At 42.2% G+C, this 27628-nt stretch overlaps 4 protein-coding genes across 5 annotated transcripts in view; 1 reads left to right on the forward strand and 3 right to left on the reverse strand.

Moving 5' to 3' along the window:
• The first annotated feature begins 539 nt into the window (after positions 1 to 539).
• LOC141017660 (voltage-gated potassium channel regulatory subunit KCNF1-like) lies at positions 540 to 3181 on the forward strand. The gene has a single exon (XM_073492383.1). It carries the CDS (start codon positions 764 to 766, stop codon positions 2261 to 2263), a length of 1500 nt encoding a protein of 499 aa, XP_073348484.1. The 5' UTR covers positions 540 to 763; the 3' UTR covers positions 2264 to 3181.
• A 12974-nt stretch (positions 3182 to 16155) lies between these two features.
• LOC141018415 (uncharacterized) lies at positions 16156 to 18794 on the reverse strand. Its single transcript, XM_073493381.1, has 2 exons — positions 18725 to 18794; positions 16156 to 18643 (listed from the first exon to the last, which is right to left on the reverse strand). Exon 2 carries the CDS (start codon positions 18631 to 18633, stop codon positions 17626 to 17628), a length of 1008 nt encoding a protein of 335 aa, XP_073349482.1. The 5' UTR covers positions 18634 to 18643; positions 18725 to 18794; the 3' UTR covers positions 16156 to 17625.
• A 1201-nt stretch (positions 18795 to 19995) lies between these two features.
• Positions 19996 to 21377, reverse strand: LOC141018416 (uncharacterized). Its single transcript, XM_073493382.1, has 2 exons — positions 21271 to 21377; positions 19996 to 21132 (listed from the first exon to the last, which is right to left on the reverse strand). Exon 2 carries the CDS (start codon positions 21128 to 21130, stop codon positions 20132 to 20134), a length of 999 nt encoding a protein of 332 aa, XP_073349483.1. The 5' UTR covers positions 21131 to 21132; positions 21271 to 21377; the 3' UTR covers positions 19996 to 20131.
• A 3862-nt stretch (positions 21378 to 25239) lies between these two features.
• The window catches only part of LOC141017881 (rho-associated protein kinase 2-like), a 34357-nt gene continuing 31968 nt past the window's right edge, over positions 25240 to 27628 (reverse strand). The window contains exon 32 of one of the 2 annotated variants that reach the window (XM_073492675.1): positions 25240 to 25864. In XM_073492675.1, the coding sequence (XP_073348776.1) occupies positions 25861 to 25864 (4 nt within the window). In that variant the 3' untranslated portion in view covers positions 25240 to 25860. Of the gene's footprint in view, positions 25865 to 26948; positions 27321 to 27628 lie in introns of those variants that run through there. The other variant, XM_073492674.1, reaches the window with a different exon arrangement.

Raw genomic sequence — 27628 nt, forward strand, 5'->3', positions numbered from 1 at the left:
GCACTTTTTACCCAGTAACCCCAGTAATTAATTACTTCGAAGACTGAAAGAGAAAACATTAATTCTAATAAATGAAAAAAAAATGCTTAATATCTGGCACCAATAACTGACCAACCCATAGTATGTAACATACACAGTACGTACATGTATAATTTACTTTTATTTGTACTTTTGAGTAGTACATTTATTGCCAGGAAGTTGCTTTAGATACTTGCGTATGTTTAATATCAGATACTTTCAGACTTTCACTTCTACCAAAGTCATATTTTAACAAGAAATCTTAACTTTTACTCAAGTTTGACTTTTGGATATTTTTTACAACACTGTTTATGACACAAAAACTTTGGTGTATTGTCCTGTTACTACTACTTCTACTTTTTACAACACTTACTCAAGCGAAGACATTTTATTTTGAAAGTAACCACCGGATGCCTCGTGGTTTCATTGTGTTTCGCTTGACATTACGCGCACTTCAATGCCAACTTTGTCGGAGCGCACAGGCGCACTGTTCACTGCCAAACACGGTTGTGTTGAGAAGACTTGGAGCTGCAGTCGCCTCTGAGCAAACATTTATTTATTTGTTTGTTTGTTTTTTGTTTGTTTGTTTGTTTTCTTTGCAGTAAAACACAGATCAGGAGATTTCGGAGGTTTTACGCACAGCGCCAGAGCTTCTGGTCACTTGCGTTGACTTTGATCCGGCGCACACTTTGGAGAAAATCTCGACGACTCGGAGTGATTTCGCGGCGGTCCTGCTGTCAGCACGATGTGGGGGATCCAGAGGACGCGGTACGCAGACTGCAACGGCTCCGAGGCCAGCGAGGAGCCGGAGGTCGTTGTCAACATCGGCGGAGTGAAACAGGTGTTATACGGGGACGTGTTGAATCGCTACCCGGACACCCGGCTGGCAGAGCTGGTGGACTGCTCACTCAAATCCTCTGAAGAAATATCTTCACTATGTGACGACTACGACCCTGACACAGGAGAGTTTTATTTTGACAGGGACCCTGAGGCCTTTAAATGTATAATCGAGCTGTATTATTATGGAGAGATTCACATGAAGAGAGGCATCTGCCCAATTTGTTTCATGAAGGAGATGGAGTTCTGGAAAATCGGCTCTGATTTCCTGGATGACTGCTGTAAATGCCACCTGAAGGAGGTGGAGGATGAACTTGCGGAGATCGCAGAGAAAGTGAGAACTATCCTGGTGGACCGGGAGGGAGATCCGTCTGCAGGAGGCTGGCAGCGCTTCCAGATGTGCCTCTGGAGGCTGATGGAGAAGCCGGAGTCCTCGCTGCCTGCGCACATCATCGCTATAGTTTCTTTCATCTTCATCCTCGTCTCCTCCGTGGTGATGTGCGTGGGGACCATCCCCGACCTGCAGGTGGAGGACTCGGAGGGTAACCTCTCGGAGCACCCGACTCTGGAGGTCATCGAGACGGTGTGCATCGGCTGGTTCACGATCGAGTACCTGCTGCGTCTCATCTCCTCCCCGAACAAGATCAAATTCGTCCTGGCTTTCATGAACATCGTCGACTTCATGGCGATCATGCCCTTCTTCGTGGTGCTCATTCTGACCTCCTTCGGCGCGGGAGTGATGGAGCTGGCTAACGTGCAGCAGGCGGTGCAGGCTTTACGCATAATGCGCATTGCGCGCATTTTCAAGCTGGCACGACATTCCTCCGGACTCCAGACCCTCACATCTGCCCTGAAGAGCAGCTTCAAAGAGCTCGGGCTGCTCCTCATGTACATGGGCGTGGGGGTCTTCCTTTTCTCCGCACTGGGCTACACCATGGAGCAGAACCACCCGGACACGCTGTTCACCAGCATCCCACAGTCGTTCTGGTGGGCTGTGATCACCATGACCACGGTGGGCTATGGAGACGTCTACCCCAAGACCACTTTAGGTCGCTGTAACGCAGCCATCAGCTTCCTGTGCGGGGTGATCGCCATCGCGCTGCCCATTCACCCCATCATCAACAATTTCGTGCTGTTCTACAACAAGCAACAGGTGCTGGAGACTGCGGCCAAGCACGAGATTGAGCTGATGGCGCTGCGCTCCGCCGACGGCGCGCAGGAGGCTGCGCCCGGCGCACACAAACACGTCTGCGGCGCAGGGGTGTGGGACAACGCCATGCGCTCCTGTCACAGCGACACATACATCCCCTTACTGAAGGATCCCAGGGGAGCAGCGGGGATCCAGACCCCCAGCATGGACACGAGCTTTGAGAGCACAGCTGAAGCCACTGAATATTTCATCTCATGAACGCTGAAGAACACTGAAAAAAAAACAGACAAACAACATCAAGTTAATTATCCATTTCTGAGCCATTCAGACAGTTTCAGGGTTCCCATGATGGAGACGTGCTTGTAAATAGCCTCATAGAGAGAAAAGGACTGCAGTGGAGCTCTCCAGGGACCTCCAAGGGAAGCATTTGAGGAAATGCGCCTATTAAAGGGACATGTGTGTGAGATATTGACTTGATGAGCTGTGCCTTTGCGCAGTAACTCCCTGCGGACTGAGGGGGTCTGTTTGAACAGCAAGAACACTGATTTCCCCATGTAGGCTTCTTATATAACAACCCCCCACATCCCCAACCCTCACACTCATACTGTAGACTGCACTGTAGCTCACTCACCTGTACAGAAATATATCACAATAGATGTTTTTTAAACTAATCAACATCAACAAACTGAAGGACAACTGCTGGTAGTTCATATAGCCTAATGTGCACACACAAGTGAAAGCAACATATCAGCAGGTGCATTTCTGTGGTCTTCTTGGCATCAGTGTGATTTTGTGTGACTGATCGTGAGTTGATATATCAAAACATACAAATCCCCTCTACTGTGCAGAGGCTGTGATCAGAGAGGGGTCGTGCAGCCGACACCGAGGCCTCCGAAGCTTCCCCCGGCTGCAGGACGTGTTCCTATAATGGGTTTAAATGTTGCAGCAGGCGTCACCACTCTGCTTCTCTGCTTCTCCCCCACCGGAGGTTCAGTCAGTGGACTGACTTGACTACCAAGTGGAGGAAAGAAGGAGCAACAGGCTGGAGGTTAAACAAAAACCATCCCACTAGTTGAGTTGTTCAGCTTGAGAGATGTTGTTTTTTGCAGTTAACCTGAAGATCTGAGGAGAGGAAAGGAGCTGTGATGGAAATCGAAATAAAAAGTGTAACAACAAGGACTTTCTTTTTCATTAATCCATCACAATGACATGCATTATCAGACAGTGGAAGATTAACGGGGCCGTGTCTGCTGCTAAAATGTGTCTTATTTAGATGAAACTTGAAAGGATGATGCATTTTATTCCCACTCTGTATTTAAAGGTTACATTTTCACAGTCTGAAAGGTCTCTACTCCTACACCATTAGTCTGAGTGACATGAAACTTGCTGCATACATTTGAACAATCCTTAGAAACTGCATTAGTCGGCACAGTAGGCGAGATGGAATTAAAATCTGACATGTTTGATTCAAACGTCACGTCTCAGATGTCAGTGGTTTTGATTTTGTTGCACCTTGGAGGGATGACAGATGTCAAGATTGTGTTTCCCGAGCAACAGTCTAATGTAGCGTAATCAACATTATTAGATGTAAGTAAGAAGAACAGCTCATCAGACATCTGATCATGGTCCAAAATGGCCTATTTAACACTATTAAGTCAAAGTGGGCTGTTGTTAAGCCTGTTTTAATACAATTACACTGTTAAACAAGTAAATCAGTTTGGTCACGTTTGCATTCTGAGGCCTTCTAATAACACTAAACTGGACATTTCAACCATTTATCCATTTATCCCCGACTTTACGCTGACTTTTTATCCTTTACTTTTATTTATCCGTTACTTTTAGTTAGCAATTTGCTTTCAATAAGCCCACATTTAGCTATTCGTTTATCCATTAGGCTATTTATTTATCTTACTTTTAAATAGCAATGTGTGATCAATTAGCCTTCCTTTAGCTAACTATTTGTTTATTTATTAGGCTACTTTTAATTATTCATTTATGTATTTTAGCATATTATTTCAACCATTTATCCATTAGCTACTAAGCTAACAATTTACTTTTAGCTAACTATTTGTTTAGCCAATACTTTTAGCTAGAAATGTGTGTAACAATTAGCCTTCCTCTAGCTATTTATCCATTAGGCTACTAGCTATTTATTTATTTAAGCTAGCTATTCATTAGATTTAGCTAAATATTTCAACCATTTATCCACTAGCTACTTAGCAAAAAAATAAAAAAAATAAACTGCTCACTTTTAGCTAACTTTTTGTTTATCCATTACTCTTAGCTATTTACCTATTTATCCATTAGCTACTTAGCTACCAATTTCAACCATTTAGCCTACCTTTTAGCTAACTATTTGTTTATTCATTACTTTTACTATTAGCTAACTTGGCTATTTCAGCTGGTTATCCATTAGTCTGCTTTTAGCTAACAATTTACAGATGGTAAAAATGGCAAACAGTAGTAGCTTAAAGTAATGGACAAATGGCTTCAATAAATTTAATGCAATTTAATGTTTAGCTAATGAGTCCGGCTTGCTTTCTAGGCTAGTTTTCATGCACTCTCAATTGCAACAGTGTTCAGGTTTTAATATGTAGCCTATTCAGATTTAATAGTCAAATTGCAATGTTAATTTCTTTAAATTAATTGTTAGCCTGTTCTGCAATTTTTAGATTACTAGGGCTAACTGCTGAGGTATAAGTAGGCCTAGCCCTAGTCAGGAATCAGCGCCGTAGAGTAAAAGTGACAATGACAAGCACACATTTCATCACATACAATTTTATGCCGGACTCAAAAATACAGATGTTCCGTTAGTTCAGGTGTGGTCGAAAATGTAAAACCTGAAGCGCTGCGATAACCAAATGATCTGTCATTTTCTCAAAGGAAGGAAGACGGGTGATACATCTCACCGCTGCCTGCCTGAGAGGGTGTCTGCATCAATTACTGGGACAAGATGTCGGTTTGTTTGATTAGTAAGAGGGCACTGATTCAGCATCAGATACCTCCTCTGTAATGTTTTCCACTGCGTCTCAGTTACGCAGCCTGAAAGAAAGATCACGCGGGAGGTCAGGCAGGACTCTGCAGGCTGCCCACCCACACACGTCCTATACAGGACTGTGCTATCTGGTCCTGGCCAGCAGCAGAGTCACACATGTCAAAGCCTGGAGAAAGGCCTTTGTGCAGGCTGACAGGTGGAGCTGGAATGTCAAAGGCGTGTATTGTATCATGGAACAATGATCCTCCTCCTGCAGAGGCACATGCAAATACACATGCACCGTCACGTTCAAATTTAGATCTACAAGAGCACACACTGGCATATACAAACAGCCCCCCTCCCCTCAGCCGCCTACCTACAAATACAGACAAATAATTACACACACATGCACACAATCCTTCACCCGTATACCCACAGCCATGTGTGATCCACTCCACAGTGACCTGCTGTGCTCCGCTGGCTAATCACCAATTTTTTACACCCACATGTTGGTCATCGGTGGCATTCAGTGGGCGTTTAAGATAGGAGGTGTTCCCGCACGTTGACTGTAAATTGTGCTCATTATCCCCTCACTTATATATAGTCGCTTTTATTGTTTGATTTTCCATCTATCTAATGGTTGTTGCTTCTACATCCATGCATTTTTCTTCGTGATCGTAGCAGTTAAGCTGTGAGACAGGGAAGATGGATTTCTTTCTGAAGGTATGGTGGACAAGCTGTCATAGTTGAAATGTTTACTTGACTTGACTTGATGCATGCGTACGTGCGACACAGATATTTTTCTAAAGCCTCAGACTAAAAGGATCACCATCTGTGTAGGAGTGCTTGAGGAAAGTTCTCCAAATTCTCCAGCTGACGATTAAATGACTTTGTTTTATTTTTAGGCCAACATGCAGCGAGAAGAATAATTATCAAGAGAGAGTCTATAGCATGCCGTGGTTGTTTCAGTACCATTACATCTAGTGATAAAATGTGCATCATGCTTATTTTGTCTGATACTTTAATGTACAACTACTGTTTGCACGTGTTTGAAGTAATCAGAGCTAATCCTGAAACTCACGTGTCCCGTCCAGCTGACTCCCAGCTGCGATTGTTTTCTGGTGACGTGCCGGCACATTGGTATTGAGTTACACACAACCATTTTGTTGACAGCACAAACACACAGAGGCCTCACCTCGCCCGCCTCTCTGCTCCCCTCCACTTTTAGGACGAGGATCTTCTTCCCCTCAGTCCCGTCTAAAAATAGGGAAATCACTGAAGGTAGCCTGAATACAAACGGTACAGACAAGTGGAAGTTCAGCTTTAACTTCCAACTGCAACTGTTAACTTTGAGCTAGGCTATTTACTATAAGCTAACCTGTCCATTAGCCTTTAGCTAACAATCTAAAGTTGGCATAAATGTCAACTATTTATTTAGTTTATTTATTTAGTTAACAATTGTATTCGTTAGCTTTTGGCTAAGCTAACTATTCTACTCCTATACTACTCCTTGAGGCTACCTTTTAGCTAACAATTTATGGATGGTATAAATCTCAACTATTTATTTGCCCATTAATTTTTAGCTAACTATTGCAACCATTTAAGTCTATCTATTAGCTACTTAGCTAATAACAAGACATTGTTAACTTGTAGCTAGGCTAAATATTTACTTTTAGCTATCCTGTCCATTAAATTTTTTTTTTTACCCATTACTGTAATTTTAGCTAACCATTTCAGCCAATTAAATCCATTAGCCACCTAGCAACTGAAACCATTAGCTAGCTTTATTAACTGTTTATTAGCTAACTGTTTTCCATTACCGTACGTTTAGCTAACAATTTATCGATGGCATAAATGGCTAAAAGTGTAGCCCTAACCCTAAATATAAGAGTTTTGCTTTTAGCTAACAATTTCAAACATAGGCTAAATTAAATTTAATATTAAGATTTTCTTGAAATAATATTGTACGGCTGTTTTTTCCTCCAAAATGAGTTGAGCTAACCACTGTTAGCCTAACTCCAAGTACCCCTGCTTTTGAATCACCTCTGTAGCGTAAAAGTTAAATGTAACTGTGTCTTCACTCCTCCTGAGTGACAGAAAAATATATTTTCTATTAAAAAGGTTAAAATGGCTCGTACCTTTCAACAGCATCCACCAGTCTGAGTCACAACATTTAGACTGACATTTCAGATACAGTGTAAAGGCCAAAGGCGGAGATATAAAACTATTGAATGAAAGAAGAGTAAAGAAAGAAAAGAGATTAAAAACACACATTACGAACAACAACACAAAAGGCATACAAACACATCATGGATAACATATTGCCCTCAAGACCACAATAAAGGCAGATCTCTCCTGAAATGGTACAAATGGGATATTTTAATGGATTCATATCCTGCAGAAGATGGTCAAACACATTCATCTGAATAAAAATGTCTTTGCATAATAATGGGGCTTAAGAGCGCTATCTCTGTTTGAGACGTATCTTCAGCTGCAGGTTACTGTGCATTGAACGAGTTTAATTTCTCAAACAGGGATGTTGAAAACGCTGCGGCGCTGCACCCTGGGGCACTTTGCTTCGGGTAGAGAGCTGCATAAAATTGCACGACAATAATTACATAGATTAAATATGACCTTTTACAAAATAGCAGATCGGGACGATGCGCTTAACCCGTTCGAACCATCTGCAAGAAATGATTTCCATTTCTTTCCCCTCCTCCGACCTGAACACTTCTTCAGCCTCTTTCAGCTCACAGGATGTTCTCTTGCTAAATCCTCACGTCCGTCCTTGTGGGGATTTTAAAAGAACATGGATCAGAACAATAGCTTTTCACCATAAAGTGTTGAACAATGTGTCCTCTGCAACCTAATTACCGGCCAGTGAAGATTAAGTGAGGTCCTTCTGCTGCTTGCTGCTACATTAACCTGAAAGTAAAAAACACAACTGCATGTGCAACACGAGATGAGTGATTTTCCAGGAAAATAGTTCATTTCTTTCTCGTCCAGGGGACCATTAAGAGACGCTGGGCTGGTGCAGAGCTTCTTGCTCCTGCGGAGGATTGAACGAGGGTTTTTGCAAACACTAAGTTTCCCTCTTGAAGACGGCAGCAGGAGGATACTGAGTGATAGTCACGGCTGCACTGATATGAATCTGCAACGAGTATCCTCACGGTGCATTAAAGTAGAGGTTTATTACCTTTTATCTTTCTCTTTTTTAAAAAAAACAAAGATTTATGCCGAGGCTCGTGAGTGTAAAATTAAACTGTGATGGATGTTCATCCTGAATTCACCGGAGAAGATTACAGAAGGGTGTTCAGAGTTCAGCGTCTTGAGATCAGGCCGGCGAGTTACAGCCTCGTTGTTTCAGGTTGTTATCTGAGGGAGAGTTTATGACACCCTTTTATGTGAAATAGAGTCGGGTGATTCTCGGCTATCGCAGTTTAATGCAGAGCCTGAGGGAGGCGATGCGGCCTTAACTCAGGGAGAAACATCTGTGACGGCTCCGACTCAATATGCTTCACCTGCCCTCGACCGGCCAGCCCCCCCGCTGCTCCACAGACAGGTGTGTAAAGGCTCAGAGGGATGTGAGGCCGGGAAATACCCCGTCTATATTTATCTATCACACACCGGAGAGCAACATGTTTTTTATGAACTCACTATTAAACTACGGTTGTTTTCCTAATTGTTGTTTCAGGGAGTGGAGAGGATGGGATGGCTGCCAGCAGTCCTGACCTCGACCCCACTGAACACTTGTGGGATCAGCTTGGTTGTGATGTTCGTGTGCCAGACTGACCGACACAACCACGTGGCCTGCATGAGGCCCTGGGCCAACCTCACCACAGCATGAGGAGGAGGTGCCAGGCTGTTGTGGCTGTGTGTGGTTCTTCCACACGATACTGAGGCTCCTGTTTGTTAAATTAATAAATTGATAAATTGCCAATATGTCTTGTTTCTTCAGACTTCAATCATCCAATCCACCAAACAAGAGTCAGTAGCAGAATAAGCTGTTTGGCAGAGAAGATTTGGCAAATTTTTCATGGGCGCAACCCAGATACTCAGCTCTGCTGCTCATCCAGCAAATGCATGTTCCCTACAAATGTGGCACCATTTAAAAGGGAAATAAACAGGCTTTCCAACGGTGTAAGATTTATTGCCAAGAAACATCGTTACAACAAAGAAATCATCTACCAAACACAAATTTACTTACTTTTATCTATATATCGATACTGCAATTTTCGTGCTACCTAATATTGGTGTTGGTCCCAAACATCCAGTATCAGCTGCGCTTTAATGGAGACAGGTGAAAGAAATAAGATACACGTTTATTCATCAGTTTATGAGAGACCCGGGCTAGTTGTTCCCCTGCTGCCAGTCTTTATGCTAAGCTATGCTAATCACCTCCTCTGCTCCAGCTCTGCACTCGAGACCTGAGCGTTTCATTGACCCTCCCAGCTGTAACTCTGCAAACCTTCTACATATTCCTTTGAAAGTGAAAGTAAAATCCAAAAACACTAATGGGGGGAAAAAATCTACGGACTCAGCAAACTGTGAAGGTCATAAGTGCGAGGCAGCAATATTTCCTTCAGGGAGAAAAATCCCGTCTTCACCCTCCGCTGTGAGTCCTCCAGTGTACAGAGGAAACACATGCAGCAAATCTGAATATGCAGATTAAAAGTCAGGATCGTGGCGTGTTTCTTCATGTTGTTGCCCTGTAATGATTTGTGTCGTGTTGTGTGAGTCGTCATTTCGCGGCTGTGCACTTCTGTTGTGTTTGGCGCTGCCTGCTTTGATCAGTCTGAAGTGACGACCTTCACATTTTTCTGCCGCGCCGCAGCCTCCTGATGAACTTGGGGCTTTTGAAAGCAGCCGTCCACCGACAGCCTCAAATAACTTGTTCAAAGCCGAAGCTTGTTACAGCTGCCTCAGTTTATGTAAAAATCAATCCGTCCGTTGCTTTTTTAGCAAATGAATTTAATTAGAGGGTTATAAACAGCAACACATGAAAGCAATAAACGTCTCTCCTGTGTACCGCTGCCTGCATAATAAAGACCTTGTTCTGCTGAGTGTCGGAGCTGTTTTCACTTCAAAAAATGGCTCACAAAGGGCAAATTTCACTGTGTCAGCCATGTTGCAGTGGCCCTGTGTCACTTATGCTGATAAATGTATGGACATCTCATTAAGGAAATTGGCTTTGAGAGGCCGAAGCCTTACAGTGACGGATCTGACCCGGTCGCCGCTGCTGATTATCTCACCCAGAGACGATAATGTTTAATGGACTGGAGCATCGTCGTCCGGTCGTGGATTGTTTAAATGATTACAATTAATTTAAAGGCTGCAGGTGATAAAAACAATATTTAGTGAGGGTGTCATCAGACTTGAACCTCCTCTGGGACGACACATTCATCTCTGTCACAGATTCACTCAAACATGCACCGTCCATATGTCAAACTGTGACAGCGCTGCATTATTGTAATGGATTTTGGGTCTCTAGCGCCGGTTAATGCGACACTTCGAGTGACGTTTCATTCAAAGATGCGACATCCATCTTGTGATAAATGAAACAGACACACACAGAGGATTGATTGTTGCTGTAAGAGTAAAAACTCTGTCGAGGGCTGAAGATTAAAGGTTGTGTTGATTTTTTATGTCGAAAAATCCTGAAAACATTATCATGATTGTGAATTAATCATTTTTCCAGCTTCGAACAACTGCTAGCTAGCGTTAGCAACATTAGCCAGCGCAACGATGTTGTAACGTGAATACGATGGTAGGGGGGAGATGTACTGCCTCATTCAGTGGCTGCATGTTTTCAATTAAAAACCTTCAAGTACATAAAAACATTTATGAATTAATCTCATTTGGAAACGTAGAGAATTATGACTTAGATACTCACAACTGCAGATATTTTGAGGAACTCAGCTGCACGTTTCCTTTTCTTTCTTACTGAGAGATCGATGAGGACGCCACGCTCACGCCTCTGCATGCAAAGTTTAGTTAAATAGTGGTAACATAGTGTCACATTTTGGGAAATTCTTGCTTTTGTGGCAGAGAGTTGAGAAGATTAGAAGGTTAGCAGGTCTGCCTACTAGCACCTGTTTGTATAGGGGCCAGAATATCTGTGATCAAGAATCTCCAAAACCACAAACCTCCGCCAAGGCCCGACAGCTCCCTCTGATTGAATCGAGCCTATAATCCAACATCAAACTCGAACACGGAAAGAGCAAGGCTAGCTGTTTCTCTCTGCCTCCGGTCTTAATGCTAAGCTAGGCTAATTGGCTCCAGCTATGGATTTAATGCGCAGACATTCCTGAATAATTGATCACTCAAACAACGATCTTAGCAGGAGCTTAACCGATGCACTGATCAATAAGTGGTTAAATGAATGTCTCTTGTTTTTCTTGCAGGCCGCCCTCACAAACAGTCGGCCTGACCCCGTCTCTCTGCGCTCGTCCCTGACACATGATCTCCCCCCGCAGCAGGCCGGCCTTGGCCTTGTTTCTACGTGCCGTGAAGAAGTTTCTGCATCGCTCAACGCCGCCCGGCCCAACAACAGGTGAAAGGTCTGTTACAGGCGCTGCAGAAAGCCCCTCCGGGCAGATGGAGCCAGATGATAATCTACATGAGCTCAGTGTGAAAGGATGTCAGCGAGCCGACATATACACTTCTGGCCGATGATGCGAGGAGTCACCGAGGAGAATTAGACGTCAAACGGTGATGAAATGCTGTGTCCTTGTCTTTTGCGCTCGGAGGTAATTAAACTCCCTCGGCCTCGCTTGTCCCCTGCGTGGGGTCGCCGCGGGTGATTACAGACGGACGGAAATGTGCAGATCAATCTGCCATCGCCGGCAAGAAAAATTACAGAGTGAGACACAAAAGGAATTGAGCGTCGACCAGAAAGATTTTCCCTCCAACAGCAGCCTCATCAAATCTGTACACAGCAGCACGCATCACAGCAGAGGAATATTTACATAGTAATTAGAGAGTGGATGTGTAGAGTCAGAGATGAGGGTGAAGTTGGGGGAAGAGTAAATGATCTGTGGGTGGGTTTTTTTTTTCAGAGGCTAAAAGCATGTCATTAGTCGATCAGAGCTGTTGGGTTTCCTCAACGGCGGGCGAATGAAAAATGCAGATAAGTGCTCACCAATCACCACCACCAGCGTCCGGACTCCATGGAGGGGCTCTTCTTGCTGCTGCTGCTGCTCAGGGCAGATGCCCTTCGACCAGGACATCTTCCTGTGGAGTCTAAGCGCCAAAGACTTTCTGACAGGACTCATTATCACTTATCATCTGCTGTAATAAACATTTTCTTTACTTCATTCACGCTCCTGGTTGAACTATAGGTGTGGTGTGATGACCAAAAGCAGTTTATCTTCCTGGCAACAGAGTAATCATTGCCCTGGAAAACACACTGAACACACCGTCAGATACTTCATAGCGACGATTTTCTTCAGTGGAAAGAAGTTCTGACTCCTGGAGGTGTTTCTGCTGATGGTCCAGAACACACGGCCACTAAAAGGGTCACAAACTAAGTGCTTCAACAGCGAATGAATCCCCCTCGCTGTGGGGCGGCCCGCGAGCTCAGAGACCTCTGCTGCATGTTTCCTGTTTCTCGCTACACTGACTGTCGAATGAGGTTAAAATGCAGAAACACAACCTTTCACTGCCGTCCCCATTAGAACAATTATTGCATCTTAACACCGTGTTTGAAAGCTTTCCACCTCTTAAGCGTGGCCTTTAAAAACAGCTATTAACACATTGTTCCTCAGATTTGTTTGGACAAAGTGTCGTCCACTTCAAGAATAACACATCCCAGTGATGGAAGAAGTGTTCAGATCCTTTACTCGATACAACAAGTGTTTAAATACTCTTCATCTTGTTCTGTTTCAGCCGCATCATTATTAATAAATTAAGGGATTTGTATTTACGACAGTGGTGCTCAGAAATTGTGGGGGATTTTTACATACTGTTGCTTTAATGTTGCAGCAGGTAAATGTTGGCCTCATTTTGATTCCTTTAAAAACTGCTGGACAGCTTGTTAATTGTCCCCTCAGGATAAAAAATGCCATCGAATAACAAATAAAATCATCACTGCACTTAAACACACCGCAAAGATGAGCTCATACGTCTGAGGAAATAACTCTCTATACCACCAGGAAGCTGGAGTCTGTGTTCGTCATTATGACTCCTGCAGAGACGCCTGCAGATGTTGCCATCCACTTGCCATTGTTATTTTCGCACCACTCTTGCTTACATAGCTGCTTCTTATCAAGAATATGTCTGCAAAGAAGTTGCAAATGGCAGCGGTGAAGAGGCAGAGGTGAAAAAAAAGGAGAAACCGTGCTAAATGTGGAGGAGCTTTCCCTTTCTTAATCTGTCTCTGTTCTTATGCAACAATTAATTTAGCCGAATAGCTACGTGATTTCACCGATGGGCTCCACCGATGATCTTACAAGTCCAATCAGCCGAAAAGCTGCCGAAAAAGGGCCGACTCGTGTCAACGGAGCTGCACAAAAAGCAAAAACTCGGGCCACAGATGCTCATCGATGTGTCAGGTCCCTTAACTTAACCTGTTATTATGTTTTGTATTATTAACCTGAATCTGCAAAGTAACTTGTGAAGGTTCCCAGCGTACAAACAATAAGTGAGAACATGTAATTTGTTTGAACCAGCCCTTTAAACAGAAACCTGACACCTGTCCGTCCTCTGTGCTGAATTTCCAGCCTCTCGCAGTCTGATCAGGTTATTTTTATCCAGCCTTCAGCACAAACAACGAGCAGCATCCGGCTGAGAATATAGAGCAACATCCGTAAACCGATGCCTCACCTCCTCTCTTAAAAATGCGTCACCGCTGCTGCTTTTGTGTCCTCCATTAATCTTGTCGCCATTAAAGGTTGTGTGGCTGCCATGTTGATCAAAGTTTCTCCCACTTCTGTCTGCGATTTCACACGTGATTGGAGATTTTGATGGATAAATATCTGATTCTCTCGGCAGAGGTTAATGTGTTTTCCGTACGGTTACCGTCTGCATGTCTGGGGACAGGGAGGGAGCCTCCATCAAAACGTTTATTCCCGCAATAAAATAGCCTCGATCTGTGGCAGGGTGTTAAACACGGCGTCCATCTAGGAAGAGCCCCCTAATAGCCCATTTCCCTGGAGAGCTCAAGAGGCCATTTACAACAACCAATCGCGCGGCTGGGGAAGCCGCCTCGGTTCTCTTCGCCGATGATGAGATAATGCAAAAAGGCAACAGCACAGTCCCTTCTCCGTGTTTATGTTGTCAAACAGAGCGATGATTTATGAGCGGGGGAACAGGATTAATAAAATGCACGTAGGATTATGATAAATGAAGATGCAGGTTAATGCGCGGCGTCGTGATGTTTCTCCACACTCACCACCTCCAACCACTCGTGGTAAAATTGATTAAACATGCAAGGTGAGGGCTGTAAGATGCAATGCATGCTGGTCCCAAACACGCATCGGTTTAAGGCATAAACAACATCCTGTCAGCTGTGAGTGAAACAGCGTGGGAAGGTTGATAAAGGGCTCAGTGGGGCTGTTTTGCTGTTCTTAAGTGCTTGCATGGTTAATGGCCTCGAGCTCCTGAAGGCAGCTGCAGTGTGACTCTCTCACCCACCTGCAGGTGAGCTTTTAATGAGTCAACCAGTTTTCTTATTTCAACCTGAGCTCGAACACGTACAGCGTAAAGAAGGTGAGCGTGACCTGCAGGATCAAGGCTGAAGAACAGAGGGAACAGATGCGTCTGTTAATGAATGCGTCTCTGGTTAGAGGAGAAACTTCATCTTGGGATTTGCTTTCTTTGTGATTAATTGTACTCCAAAAAAAAAACGGAGACAGTCATAGAGTGTATCGAGAAAACGATGTGAAGACTGCAGATGAAAAACTCAAATATTCAAAGCAGCAGTATATAATATAAAAACAGTATCACAAGACTTTCACGGGAGTTTGACTAATACGCTTATTCGTTTTCTGGTGGAGAGTTACATGAGAAGATTGTTACCTCACTCATATTTATGTAATATATATATAATGTACAACTACAGCCAGAAGATAAGAAACGGGGGAAACAGGCTCGCTCGGTCCAAAGGTAACAAAATCACACCGCTATAACACCTAAAGCTCACAAACACTTAATAACAAAACGCTGAACAACAACCAAAGTGTAAAAACACCAACGATGCTGTTTTATGGCCGGATCAACGTGACGTCGCGTTAACAACAACAGTCACTTCCTGGTCGGACCTGTCTGACATGACGCATGAAATGTGACGCTTCACACTGAACTTATGCAGGAAAGTAAAATTCTTCCTGGCTTGCTGTTCCCCCCTATTTTGGTCTTTAAAGCAGCATTATGTGGAAATTGGTATTTTGTGCGATTTGTGCGACACCACTGTCCCTGTAAATACAAATCCCAGGTCTGATGTGATGCCGGTGATAACTACAAACAAAACGTGTTATGTCATGTGTTGAAAACTTGCAGAGTGGCTGAGACAGAGACACCATTCATCCTATAAGACGACACTGAACCATCAACGTGATTCTGAAGCTGTTATTTTAAGGTAAAAAAGTTACGTAATGTTGCTTTAAGCGAAGCTAACCGACTGCTGAAGGACATAAAAGTGGTGTTTTGATCTCTAAAAGTGTCAAACTCTTGCTTTAAATTTTTACTTTACAGTATTATCAGCAAATGTGCTAGATTATAATGTGCAATGGCCCTTTTGTGTGGGTTATTATACATATATTATACTCTGCTGTGCCATTATTATTATTACAGGTGCATTAACACGCTGGCAGGGTTTGAATGTTTGAATGTAGCTGGATGAGGTCGAGGTCACAATATACTGTTTGTATATAATTTATAATATTTCAAGCTCAGATGGAGTTTTTAATATGTAAAATATTTTGTTTCTAGGTCTATCTAAAGGTGTTAAATACAAGTATTATAGACAAAAGTAAAATATCTCCCTCAAAACATAATCAAAATTGTACGTACTTGAGTAAATGTACTTGTAAATGTCCATTAGTGCCCATTTTGAATTGAAATGTGAGTTAATATTTACACTGTTTTGCAGTTTATTGATGAGTGCATGAGAAATAAATGTGTATTTGATATATATATAAAAAACTACACCTCAAATGAAGCATACAACAAAAAAATATAGAAGGCAAAGATTGTACTGAGTTTAATACCTGTATACATTCAGAGACATCCTGCACAAGCTTATCATGACAAAAAGGTCGGCTGATTAGTGCGTTATTATGTGCTAACGAGCAGCTATCAAACATTATCATGTCTCCATTATTACAGCACCAAGTCAGAAAGGCTGCAGTCATTTTCAAGTGCGTGAAAACCCTCCAGATGACCTTTAGATTTCAGTGTCAGTCAGTCATCGTTAGCCGACAGCACGGCAGCGAGCCAGAGATCAGACTCCATTCCTCCACGCTGATCTGAGGAGGGGAGCCTCGTTCTCATTTGTCCGAGGATAAATCACACACTTACAAACATCAGGGGCTCGGAGGATTCAGGAGCAGATGGAGATTAAAAGTCCTGCCCAAAGAGCAGCAGCAGTTGTTTTAGGTGGAGGAGAAGTGCCTTTGTTCATCTACCCAGAACAGATGTTTCCACCCAGAGGGAACTCTCATAAGAGGAGATTAGGATTCGGACCAGCACTTCCTGCACCTTTAACCTCCCGGATACAATTTGGAAAAAGGTAGAATGAGAAACATCCATCAACCCTATGAAGTTTCCCAGCGGCTCTTTGGGGAGTATTTGCAAACAAGGTTTAATTTTGGTAAGTAACAGCCTCTAAAGGAGGCAGTATTTTATATTTTATGAGAGTAATAACTTACATTTGGGGTGCACTCACTGTGATCAAGGCTTCAGGACAGTAAGTGTACACACACACACACACATACTAAATCTAAAAGAGAGACAGAGAGACTTAAAGAAAGAGAAACAGAGAGATATTTAAACACATCCACAAGAGGTCATCTGCGAGACTCAGCCATTGCACTGCCCACGCACTCCCACACGCTCAACATCATTAAAAACAAAAAGGCACAACTGAAACAATGCTGCAATCTGTGACGCAACCCGACAACAAGTGAGACAGATCTGTCGGAGTAAGCAGCCACGTTGAGAATCTTAACAAAATAAAACATCAAGGGAGGAGGGATAGAAAGCTGCAATCTCTTTTCTTAATCACAGCTTCTTTCGTGCTCCTCAGTGTGACCGTACTTTGATTTCTATCATTTAACTAGAGATTGTGTCCTTTATAGGAGAAACAATATCATAACTAATCAGATGTGTTAGCATTGAGGTTCACTTTAAAACATTTTGGCCGGGATCTTCTGAGTAAATTGGCTCTTAAATGACCTGCACTCATTGCTCACAGCTCATTGCTTTGGAAATGAATTGAGTATCTTACGCCACCCAGTGGGCTGGACAACATCCAAAAACAATGGAGAGATCAGAAGGAAGCAGCGCCGGGTGAATGACTTGAATCATAAAGTTTTATTTCAGCCTCTGACACAGTCAATTATATGTGAATATTTTACTTTGGCAGGAGATTTTAGTGGAAATTTAGAGGGTACAAGGAAAATCTCCACTCCACCACGCCACCTCCTCATCACTCATTTTTAATCTTGTCAAGTCCGAGCTCACTGCTGGTCAAAGAGACCACTTGTCGCAGAATGAGAGCTTCAGGCGCTTCACATGTCACCTCCTCCAAAAAGAAGACATTTTGGCGATGGGTGGTGAGCCACGTCCACAGGTACTCCATCCTCTCATCGCACACCCAGGGGTTTCCTGTTAAGATCACGCTGAAAGAGGATTTCCTGCCATCCAGCAGCCCTGAGGGCAAATGCTGCAGCTGATTCTGATCCAGCAGCAGAAGTTCAAGACGTTGGAGACCCTGGAGGACGGTCGCTGGCAGCTCTCGGAGCTGATTCTGCTGGAGAAACAGCTGGGTTAGTTTCAGGTTGTGGGTGAAGGTTGCAGGTTTCAGGGAGGTTAGTTTGTTCCCGTTGAGATTCAGTGTCACCAGGTGGGGCAGGTTCTTTAAGGCATCAGGTTGAAGGTCTTGCAGGTTGTTGTCACTCAAGTCTAGAGTCTCCAGACTGGGCAGCTTGTGAAGCAGAGCAGCAGGTACGCCTGCTAAACGGTTTCCAGACAAGTCCAGCCAGGTGAGGCTGCTGTTGTCAGGAAACCACTCAGCATCTGCTTTTTGAATCAGGTTGTTCTTCAGCACCAGACTACGAAGCGCGGCACAGCTGAAGATGGTCGGAGGAAGATGAACCAGCCGATTTCCCGTCAGATCCAACGTGTTCAAGTGAGGAACGTGCTGCAGTAGATCTGGAGGGAGGCTCGACAGGTTGTTGTGATACAGCTGGAGGTTGTTCAAAAGGGGCACGAGACTCAAATGACTGGCTGTGATATTGCTGAGCTTGGAGGATTGGATGGACAGTCGAGTGGTGTTGGAGGGTAAACCATCTACAGGGAAATGTGTGAGGGAGCTTTGGCTGCACACCACCCCTGCACCTGAACAGGAGCACAGATCCGGGCACGAGTGGGAGCCTCTTTTTTGGTAGCGGCATTCAGCCAGCACAGTGAGAGTCAGGAGGACCCACAAGTTCATCTTTAAAGTACTGTACAAAGGAAAGAGAGGCATTGTAAGGGAGAGATCCATGCAGGATATCAAGAAAATGATCATCAATGTATAATCCTACCTGAAAGGCGCAGCAGAACTCCCTCTGTGTTTAGTTAAAGTCTTGGTTTTATACAGTGTTGACTATATTTGTTCCCAGCAGTGAATCAGGACAAATTTTGCAAGAGGCAAACAAAACCAAAGCAAACAAACCAGCTCATCAGCCTGAGTGGTGACTTGTCCCTGTACTTTTCTGAAAGAACAGATGTTGCTTCACACAAATCAATATCTTCTTCTTTTTATTATTCTGCAATGGTATGGTATGTTTTTTCAATTTCTAAATCAATGATATGTGCAAAAAAGTAGTTACAAATTGAATTAATGAGGTATTTGATTTAATCCTTTAATCTATTTTCTTAATCGCAGATTCCCTGTGTTGGGATTTCACCTTTATAAGTCCATAAAATGTGTTAGAAGAATAGTTTGACATTTTGGGGAATATGATTATTTGTTTTCTTGCTGAGAGTCAGATGAGGAGATCGATACCACTACAATTTCTGTCAATGAAACACTGATTAGCTTAGCTTAGCTTAGCTTAGCTTAGCATAAAGACTGAAAACAAGGGGAAACTGTCAGCCTGACTCCAGCACTTTTAAAGCTCATTATTTAAGGACAGCCAGATACAGTGGCGGGCTCAGGACGTTTGTGGGGCAGCTGCGAAAAAAAGTTAAAAAGGGCACTAAGGGCACCCAGGAGGGCACTTTATTTAGTTTTATCTACCTGAACATTGTAACATGTAACAGGCTCTATAGCCTCAAGCAAAAGTCAGTTTGGTCCATTTTGCTCAAAGCAACCACTGCTGACCAGTCTGATGAAGCTCTAGCTCAACATGTCCGCATGCATCGGCATATTTAAGGCACTTTGTCACCTCTTGTTTTCTGATGTCTCTTTAATGTGTTGCAGAAATATCTACTGATGTTAGCACGCTAACCAGCTAGCCCTGAAATCTCATGTGTTAGCAATGTAAACTCCAATACTCCCCCTGGCCCCTGAGCTCCCAGTCTGGACCGCTAGCTGCACGGCAAAGTGAGCTAACTAGCAAAATGGCAGCTCCAGTTAGCAGCAGTTAGTGGTTACCCTGGTGATGTGCTGCCACCTGTTTGTTTGGAGAAAGAATTTGACAGGTGGCCAATTCTTACATACTGCACCTTTAAACATATTTTGATGCTTATTAGGATAATAACACAGGATAATGGTGACATGAAATCTTATTGCCCAAAATTTCAAACTATTCCTTTAAGAACAAGTTTAATCTGCAATTAAAGTGCAAAAAAAACCCAACAAACTTGTAAATGCTCTTTACTCATATATTTAATTATACAGTCACATTACTGTACAGTGATGGAAGAATGTTTCATGATTGAAAAGTAAGACAACTGACAGGCTGAGCTGAGCACATATCAGATTGTAACAAGTTTGACAGAAAACGTTAAGACTGAAGGTTTAGTTCACTTTCTGTCAGTGACATCACTGAGCGCTCCCTCAGAGCCTGCGGTCCGGCACATGTGATTGTCTCCGGCAGGAACACCTTCTTCTGGTTCTTCTGAAGCCACCTCCACAGGTACTCTACCTTCCCATCACACAGCCAGGGGTTGCCTGTCAGGTCCAGCCCCTCCTCGTCCAGGGAGGTCAGAGGGTCCAGCAGACCTGCAGGGATGTGGCTCAGCTGGTTTTCTTCCAGACTCAGGGCTTTGAGCTGAGTGAGCTCCTGGAAAAGGTTTTCGGGGAGTTTGTTGAGTTTATTGCGAGAGAGGAACAGATAGGTGAGGTTATGGGTGCCCTTGAGTAGAGATGCATCCAGGGTGACTAGCTTGTTGTTTTGCAGGTTGAGCCTCTCGAGTTTGGCCAGTGCGTTAAAAGAATCGGCAGTGATCGCCTCCAGACGGTTGTTGGAAAGGTCCAGATTCTCCAGTTGGGGCACCTTCTGAAGCAGAGCAGCTGAGATTTTCATCAAGCGGTTCCCAGATAAGTCCAACCAGGTGACAGTGCTGTTATCAGGAAGCCACTCAGCATCGGCTTTCACAATCTGATTGTTCTTCAGCACCAAGTTGACGAGCGGGGCGTGGCTGAAGACATCCGCAGGCAGCTCAGAGAGTTTGTTGTCTGTGAGATCCAAAGTGTCGAGGTGAGGAACGCCTCTGAGAAGATCCGAGGTAAGGCTCTGCAGGTGGTTGCTGTACAGGTGGAGCCCTTTCAGCAGGGGTATGGCGTTTAATTGCTGCTCTGAGATGGAGGTGATGTTTGTGAACTGGATGGTCAGCATGGTGGTGTTCTTCAGGAGACCCTCAGAGGGGAACTCTGTCAGGGGAACCTCATTACAGACCACCTCAGCTCTCCTGGGGTAGCATTTGCAAAGTGCCGGGCAGGACAGAGTGCCATGGCAAAGATATGCCAACCAGAGGAAAGCAAGAGCACACCAGGACTTCATGACTAGAACACAAGAAGAAGAGGACACGGAGAATTTAAAATGAGACATCAGAAAGCTTGCAAGGACTTAAATAGTATTTCACCCACACAAATCAATAATTTCCAGTTCATGCACACAATGTTCAATAAGTTAAAACTTACTGTTGTTTTCTAGTTGGATGACTATCAGCCAGACTCGCAGCAGTGTTCGCTCACAAATTACTGAGTCATTTGGGGAGCACAATCCCCCAATCTAATCATTACTTATTGAGTAAACAAGGACCCGTCACAGCACAGTCATTCGTCAAGGACAGCCAGTTGCAACAGACTCGAACCTGCAGGGAAAGTACAAGACCTGGAAACTTAGTTTATGTTTTATTGAATAAAATACTAGTTCTGCTAAAGATCGCTGATTCCCAAAAGAATTCTGAAGTGTTAATGTGAGCTCAAGAGGTTTGATTGTGTGATGTTTTTTTTCACTGAGTGAAAAATGAAATACTTTGTTTTTTCAAATGTGGGGAAACAGAAGGAGAGTGGGAGGGAGAGAGCAGTGAGACAGAGGTAAAACTGCATGATCACCAGTTCAAAATGAGATAAACTGCATTTATTTTGCTGGAAGTTTAATGAATCGTCAGAAAAATGTTCTAGTTAACGCCAACTAACTAGGTAAAAAATGTTAAAGTTGTTATATGTAGTTGTTCAGCAGTAATCTCTATGTGGACAGTTAAAACATTTTGATGAACAGTTCAATAAACATAACCAAAGGAGAAATGTGTTGATGTCACAGCAATGATGGAAGAAATATTAATACCCTTTACTTGTGTAAACGTAGTCATACACAGTGAAGGAATGTAACTAACTACATGTACCCAACTACTTTACTAAAATAAGATTCTGAGGTACTTTTACTTTACTTGAGTATTTCCAGTTTTTGCTTCCACGCCACCAAATATTGGAGGGTCATCACAGTTTTTTCAATGTGACATAATGATCAAACAACAACTGAAACGTGTTCACAGTTGTGCTACAATGCAACAATAAAACTATTTCCCATTTCTTCCCTCTGCCTTGAAAACAAAGGAAGAATAAAGGTAAAGCTCAATTAACATAAATGTACAGCATGTTTAAATTAAATTGGTGAACAGCCCTCGACATTAGCCGACATTCTGCACACATATACACAAGCATGCACATAGAGGTAGAGAGAGTGAGAGAGCGAAAGATAAGAAGATGATGTTGTAATGTTGCAAACACAGAGGATTGTGTTACTATGAAATACAGATGTGCAAAAGCACTACAGCTTGTGTGTGTTTTTATCATTGTAGCTCATGTCTCCTCTCAGCAGAATAAATAAAAGTTATGTCATATCAAAGCTGTGTGAAAGACTGGATGTGTTCGCTTAACACATATATATACTGTATATATATATACATATATATATATATACATATATATATACATATATACATATATATATACATATATACATATATATACATATATACATATATATACATATATATATACATACCATTTATCTGTGTATTTTTAATGTCAAATTCTGTCTACCTGCCCCTTTTACCCTGAACAATGTGACCCAGCCGACCCCGAGCATACAGTAAACATACATGTAAATATGTAAATATATGCATAATTCATTTTTACTTGTACTTTTGATATGCAAGTACATTTAATATCAGATACTTTTTACTGAAGTACTATTTACAGGGGTGACGTTTCACTATTATCAGAGTAATATTTAACACATCTTTAAGTTTACTCAAGTCTTGGTAACATACTCATAGTATTAAAAGTATTCTTTATGTTAAAGATGTTTATTACTAAGTAATCATGTATTTATAGCTTTATACTGTTGTAGTATGTAAAATCTTACTCGCCAAAGTAACTAACAATTACAATTGTCAAAATAAATAGAGCAGAGTAAAATTATTGTAAAATGATATTTCCCTCTGAAATGAAGTGGAGATGAACACGGTGACATGAAACAGAAGTACTCTCATAAACTGTAGATACTGTCCTTAAGCAAAGGTTTACATATTTATATGTTACACCAACAAAAAACATGCAAACGTCAAATTGTCAAGGTGTTCATGTCCTCAGAGAAGATAAGACTCAATTATAATATTTAAATAAATAAATAAATAAAATAAACATCAACAGATTAAGAAGCAATCCACTCACCAGGTAGTTGAAGCCTCACAAAGGAGCAGAGACGATGGAATAAAGGTTAAACAATGTGACGGTCCTCAGTGCACCGTGTTCTTTAGTAAACATCTATAAGTACATCGAGTATGATCACCGATATAACTGTGTTGACACATGAGAAGGAAGGAACAGTTCAATTACTAAAGTAAAAGTAGCAATTGTGCAGTACAGAAATATTTCAGTAAATGACCTACAGTGAGTAAAGGTGCGCATGCAGGCCGTTATTGTACTTACAATGCAGAAAACTTCCCCTGTGAATGTTATACTATTATATATTACATTATTATATCATCATTACTGGTGCATTCATGATTTTGTAGCATTTTACTGTTGTAGCCGAGCTCATTTGAACTATTTCATATACAGATGGTAGTAATCTTAAGCAGTGCATCATATTTGATAAGCTCACCTTATGTTCTAGTCGGTAAACTAACCAAGACACAATAAATATGAAGTAGCCTGAAATTAAAACACCTCACTTCAGTACGGCATGATATAAATACACAAGAAACATAATTTTCATAAATGTAACTTCAAAGATTAGAGTTAAAATCTGCAGGTTTATCAGCGAGGAGGAGGAGAAACAGCAGCAGAAGGCTGTGAGCCACCCGAGGTCGCAGCAGGCAGGTATAGCAGGTTTCATGGTTATTTAACCAGGATGTACAGTCACACGGCTGATGGCGAGAATGGATTAGACCAGCAGTATGAAATACGATTTTAGCAGATGGGCAACATGATGAACTATTGCATTATGTATGATGAGTGCCAGTTGGCTTTAGGCTGCTCTGAAAGATTTATTTCAGTCAAGCCCACTCACTCCACATGCACTTGCAAGATAGAGACGGACTATTCTGGTGTAATTCAAAGTGTCCTAAAATACACTGTAGTCAGATGTTACACCTCTGAAGGATGTTCCTATAACACGTCTGTATACGTAATGACTCTATATTAATCTCATTCTGCTTTTGGTATTGTCACTTTAGTGTTACTAATCAGTGTACACTGTATATAATTTGCTCTGATTTTTAACGAGTTTACCTTAAAAAAATAATTAGGATCAGATACGACACCGATGATTCAGGTGAACATACAAACAAATGTGATGTAACATGTTAATTTGAGAGCTTTAGATAATCCGAAGAAACTTTGAATGAACAATGAACGAGATCTTGAAAGTTAAAAAAAGGGTCGAAGTCCACACAAACAGAAGCTCCTTTCTCCCACAGAAAACAGTGCTCCTGAACGCCTCATCAGTAGTCCCACTTTTAATACCGTTACTCTGTGACATCACACTACATCACCATGTCATACATTTGCATAATTTATGCCTGGCAGCTAGTTTGGCATGCAAGAATCGTTTTAGCACAGCTGCTCTGTTGTTGTTAGTGGTGCTGGCTCAGGCATCTGTGAGCTGACCAATCAGAGCAGACTGGGTATTTAGGAGGTGGGCCGAAAGACAGGAGCTAAAACAGAGCATCTCAGACAGACGGGGAGTACAGAGCTGCAGCACTGGACAGTATGAGAAAACTGATGTGTTTTTTGAGCATTAAACTGTGTAAACTTATTCTAGTAGTAACCCAACATAAAATGATGAACTTGAAAATGAGCATAAAACATCTCCTTTAACTAAAGTTTAATTAAAAATAAATTTAACTCAAAAGTTTTCCCCAAAATGTCAAAACCCAAGAAAAACTCACTAAAACTGATTCTATTCTTACATATTTCATCCCCCGCCTGTCTTCTGCTTTTGATGCAGCATCTACATTTAGTCTGAAAGCTTTCAAATATGAAGATGAAAGCACAAAATCATCATTACGACCACTCTTTGCAGTACTGTGTTCATAAATCCTTAACAGCAATATATATCGAGACATATCAGATTTTAAACAATGAATGAAAAGTGAATTATTCATCGTCAGAGTAACAGATTTTATTGAAATTCGTCATGAATGGTGAGAAAACACTGTTCAATTCACATTATTCTGTGTTATGTTGTAATTGTGAGACAAAATATGTCCAAAAATCGAGACTCGTGATGATTCAGTAAAACTGTATTAATTTACAGGACAAGCAGATACTGTATAATGTGCTGCTGACTTATATCCATAAAAATAAAACAATCATATACTATGAGCTACACTTTCTGTGCTACAATACACAGACAGACCTCTTAAACCTATGTACAAATGTTCACACACATGCCTAACACCTCACACACACACACATCCATGTGAGTCACTGAATCTGACAGAATAAAATGTTCATGTTTTTGTCATGGTTACAAAATAAGGCAGCTGAGGCTTGCAGATGAATACTGCTCATTTTTCCTCTTGTTACAACGACAAAGACGGCCCCAGTTCTCATGACGACAGCCAGTCTCTGATCGTTTCTCTCCATGATTATCATTTCTTTTTTTTTTTTTTCAGTCTACTTCCCAGAAAAAAAAAATAACACATGTAGGCACTGCGTCCAGACTGTGGTCATTAATCCGCAAAGATGAAAACGCACATCTTTGATCAGCCAGGGTTAACTGTGAAGAGAAGGAGAGAAAGAAAACTGATGTGAAAACCTGCGATGATACCAAAAGGATGGCTGGACTTCAAAAGGCACGCCCACACAAAATCACACACATATTATACAAGGAAGCTTTCCACACAATGCACGAGTGACACGCACAAAGAGCAGACAGATATGGGAATAATACTGCTCTGAATTTAAATATTGAAGCACATTTTAGGAAATACGCTTATTCGCTTTCTTAACTCGATTCTCATGGCTGCAGGGCTCAACAGTGAGGATTGCCGGGGTCAAGTAAAATACCAAGCCGGGCGAGTAAATGTAGCTGAAAAAAAATATAAATCAAACACATTGCTTTTTAACATAGCTGATGATGGAAGGAGCTAAGGTGTGAGTTATCTCGCTTCCTTCTCATCTCTGTTGAGAGTTGCACATGTGCAGTACTTATATCAAATGTCAATATTTTCGACATGCAAGAATGTTTATTGCTCCACATCTATGGCACATCGAGTCCTTGTTCTTATTAATATGCTTAAATAAAGATTAAACATTCATGTTGAACAAAGGTCTGTATAGTTAATGTGGAATTTTAAGCTACAGCCAGCAGACAATAAGCTTAGGTTAGCATAAATACCAGAAAAAAGGGGGAAAAGGCATCATGCTAGCTGTTTCCTCTGCTTCCATCTATTATGCTAAGCTAACTGTCTGCTGGCTGTAGCTTCATATTTACCATACAGCTGGCAGTTGAATAGGCCTGCTATTGATCTCCTCACACAACACTTCAAGTCAACATAACAAAACAAGAGTATTCCCATAAATGACAAACTAAAACTTTAACATTTTACTTCTGGCAAACATGCAGATAAATCCCAAATCTGTCTTCTTTTTGTGCATTAAACATGTGCAGCGAGCATATTTCCAAAAGTGTCAAACTTTTATTGTAACAACGATTCAAACACAGAGTTCTTGTTTTCAACTCGACTGTAAATTTAACAAAGTCACACAAACACAACATGCCTCTGGCCACAGTGAGGCCTTCTACCAACTGCAAACCAACACATGCAGAGGTCCAGTTACCCTCCGTCCCCCCTCTTTCACTTCCTTCAGAAGAATAAATCATCATCATCATCATCATCATTATCGACATCATCCAACGCCCAACTCCAGTCTTTCAGGCCAAACTCAAGCAATCTGAAACAGTAAGTATGAGGTTGATTCCTTTAGTGCTTTATTAACCTCAGGGGCAATACGTGCCAAGTTCACCTGGGGGCAGCACAGAGCTGTGAGCAGTTAACTGAGCGCTTGTTGCGATGAGGGGACGGTTAGTGGACACAGCATTACGGAGGGCGGACATGGCACAACAAGCTCTGCTACTTACAGTCTCCCAGCATGAGAGACGTTAGAAAGGAGAGGTCAGAGGTGAAGAGGTCAGAGGTCAGTGGAGGATGATACGGAGCATGGGGCCAGCACTGAGGGATGAGAGCCAGTTAGGTTGGGGCTGAGAGAGCAAACTTTGAGTGTCTTAATCAATCACAGGAAACAAGACAGGTACAATTAGTGACTCCTGTAATGGTTTGGTGCCATTTCCTGCTCAATTAGGCGGCTACTGACGCCGCATTAAAGCTGCATACAGCCTTATGCGCATGCAGATGAATCAGGATATCACTTTTAAGCAAGACATCGAGCTGTGGGCCCCTTTAAACTAAACATAATCACGAATCATCAACAAATTAACAACAATTAATGAGGCTTTCAACCATTTTACGGGAAAATAGAT

The sequence above is a fragment of the Pagrus major genome, chromosome 22 (genome assembly GCF_040436345.1).
Source record: "Pagrus major chromosome 22, Pma_NU_1.0".
NCBI lineage: Eukaryota > Metazoa > Chordata > Actinopteri > Spariformes > Sparidae > Pagrus > Pagrus major.

Bases quoted from the DNA above. Each gene is read 5' to 3' on its own strand.
- LOC141017660 (XM_073492383.1), top strand. From the start codon at position 764: ATGTGGGGGATCCAGAGGACGCGGTACGCAGACTGCAACGGCTCCGAG.
- LOC141018415 (XM_073493381.1), bottom strand. From the start codon at position 18,633: ATGAACTTGTGGGTCCTCCTGACTCTCACTGTGCTGGCTGAATGCCGC.
- LOC141018416 (XM_073493382.1), bottom strand. From the start codon at position 21,130: ATGAAGTCCTGGTGTGCTCTTGCTTTCCTCTGGTTGGCATATCTTTGC.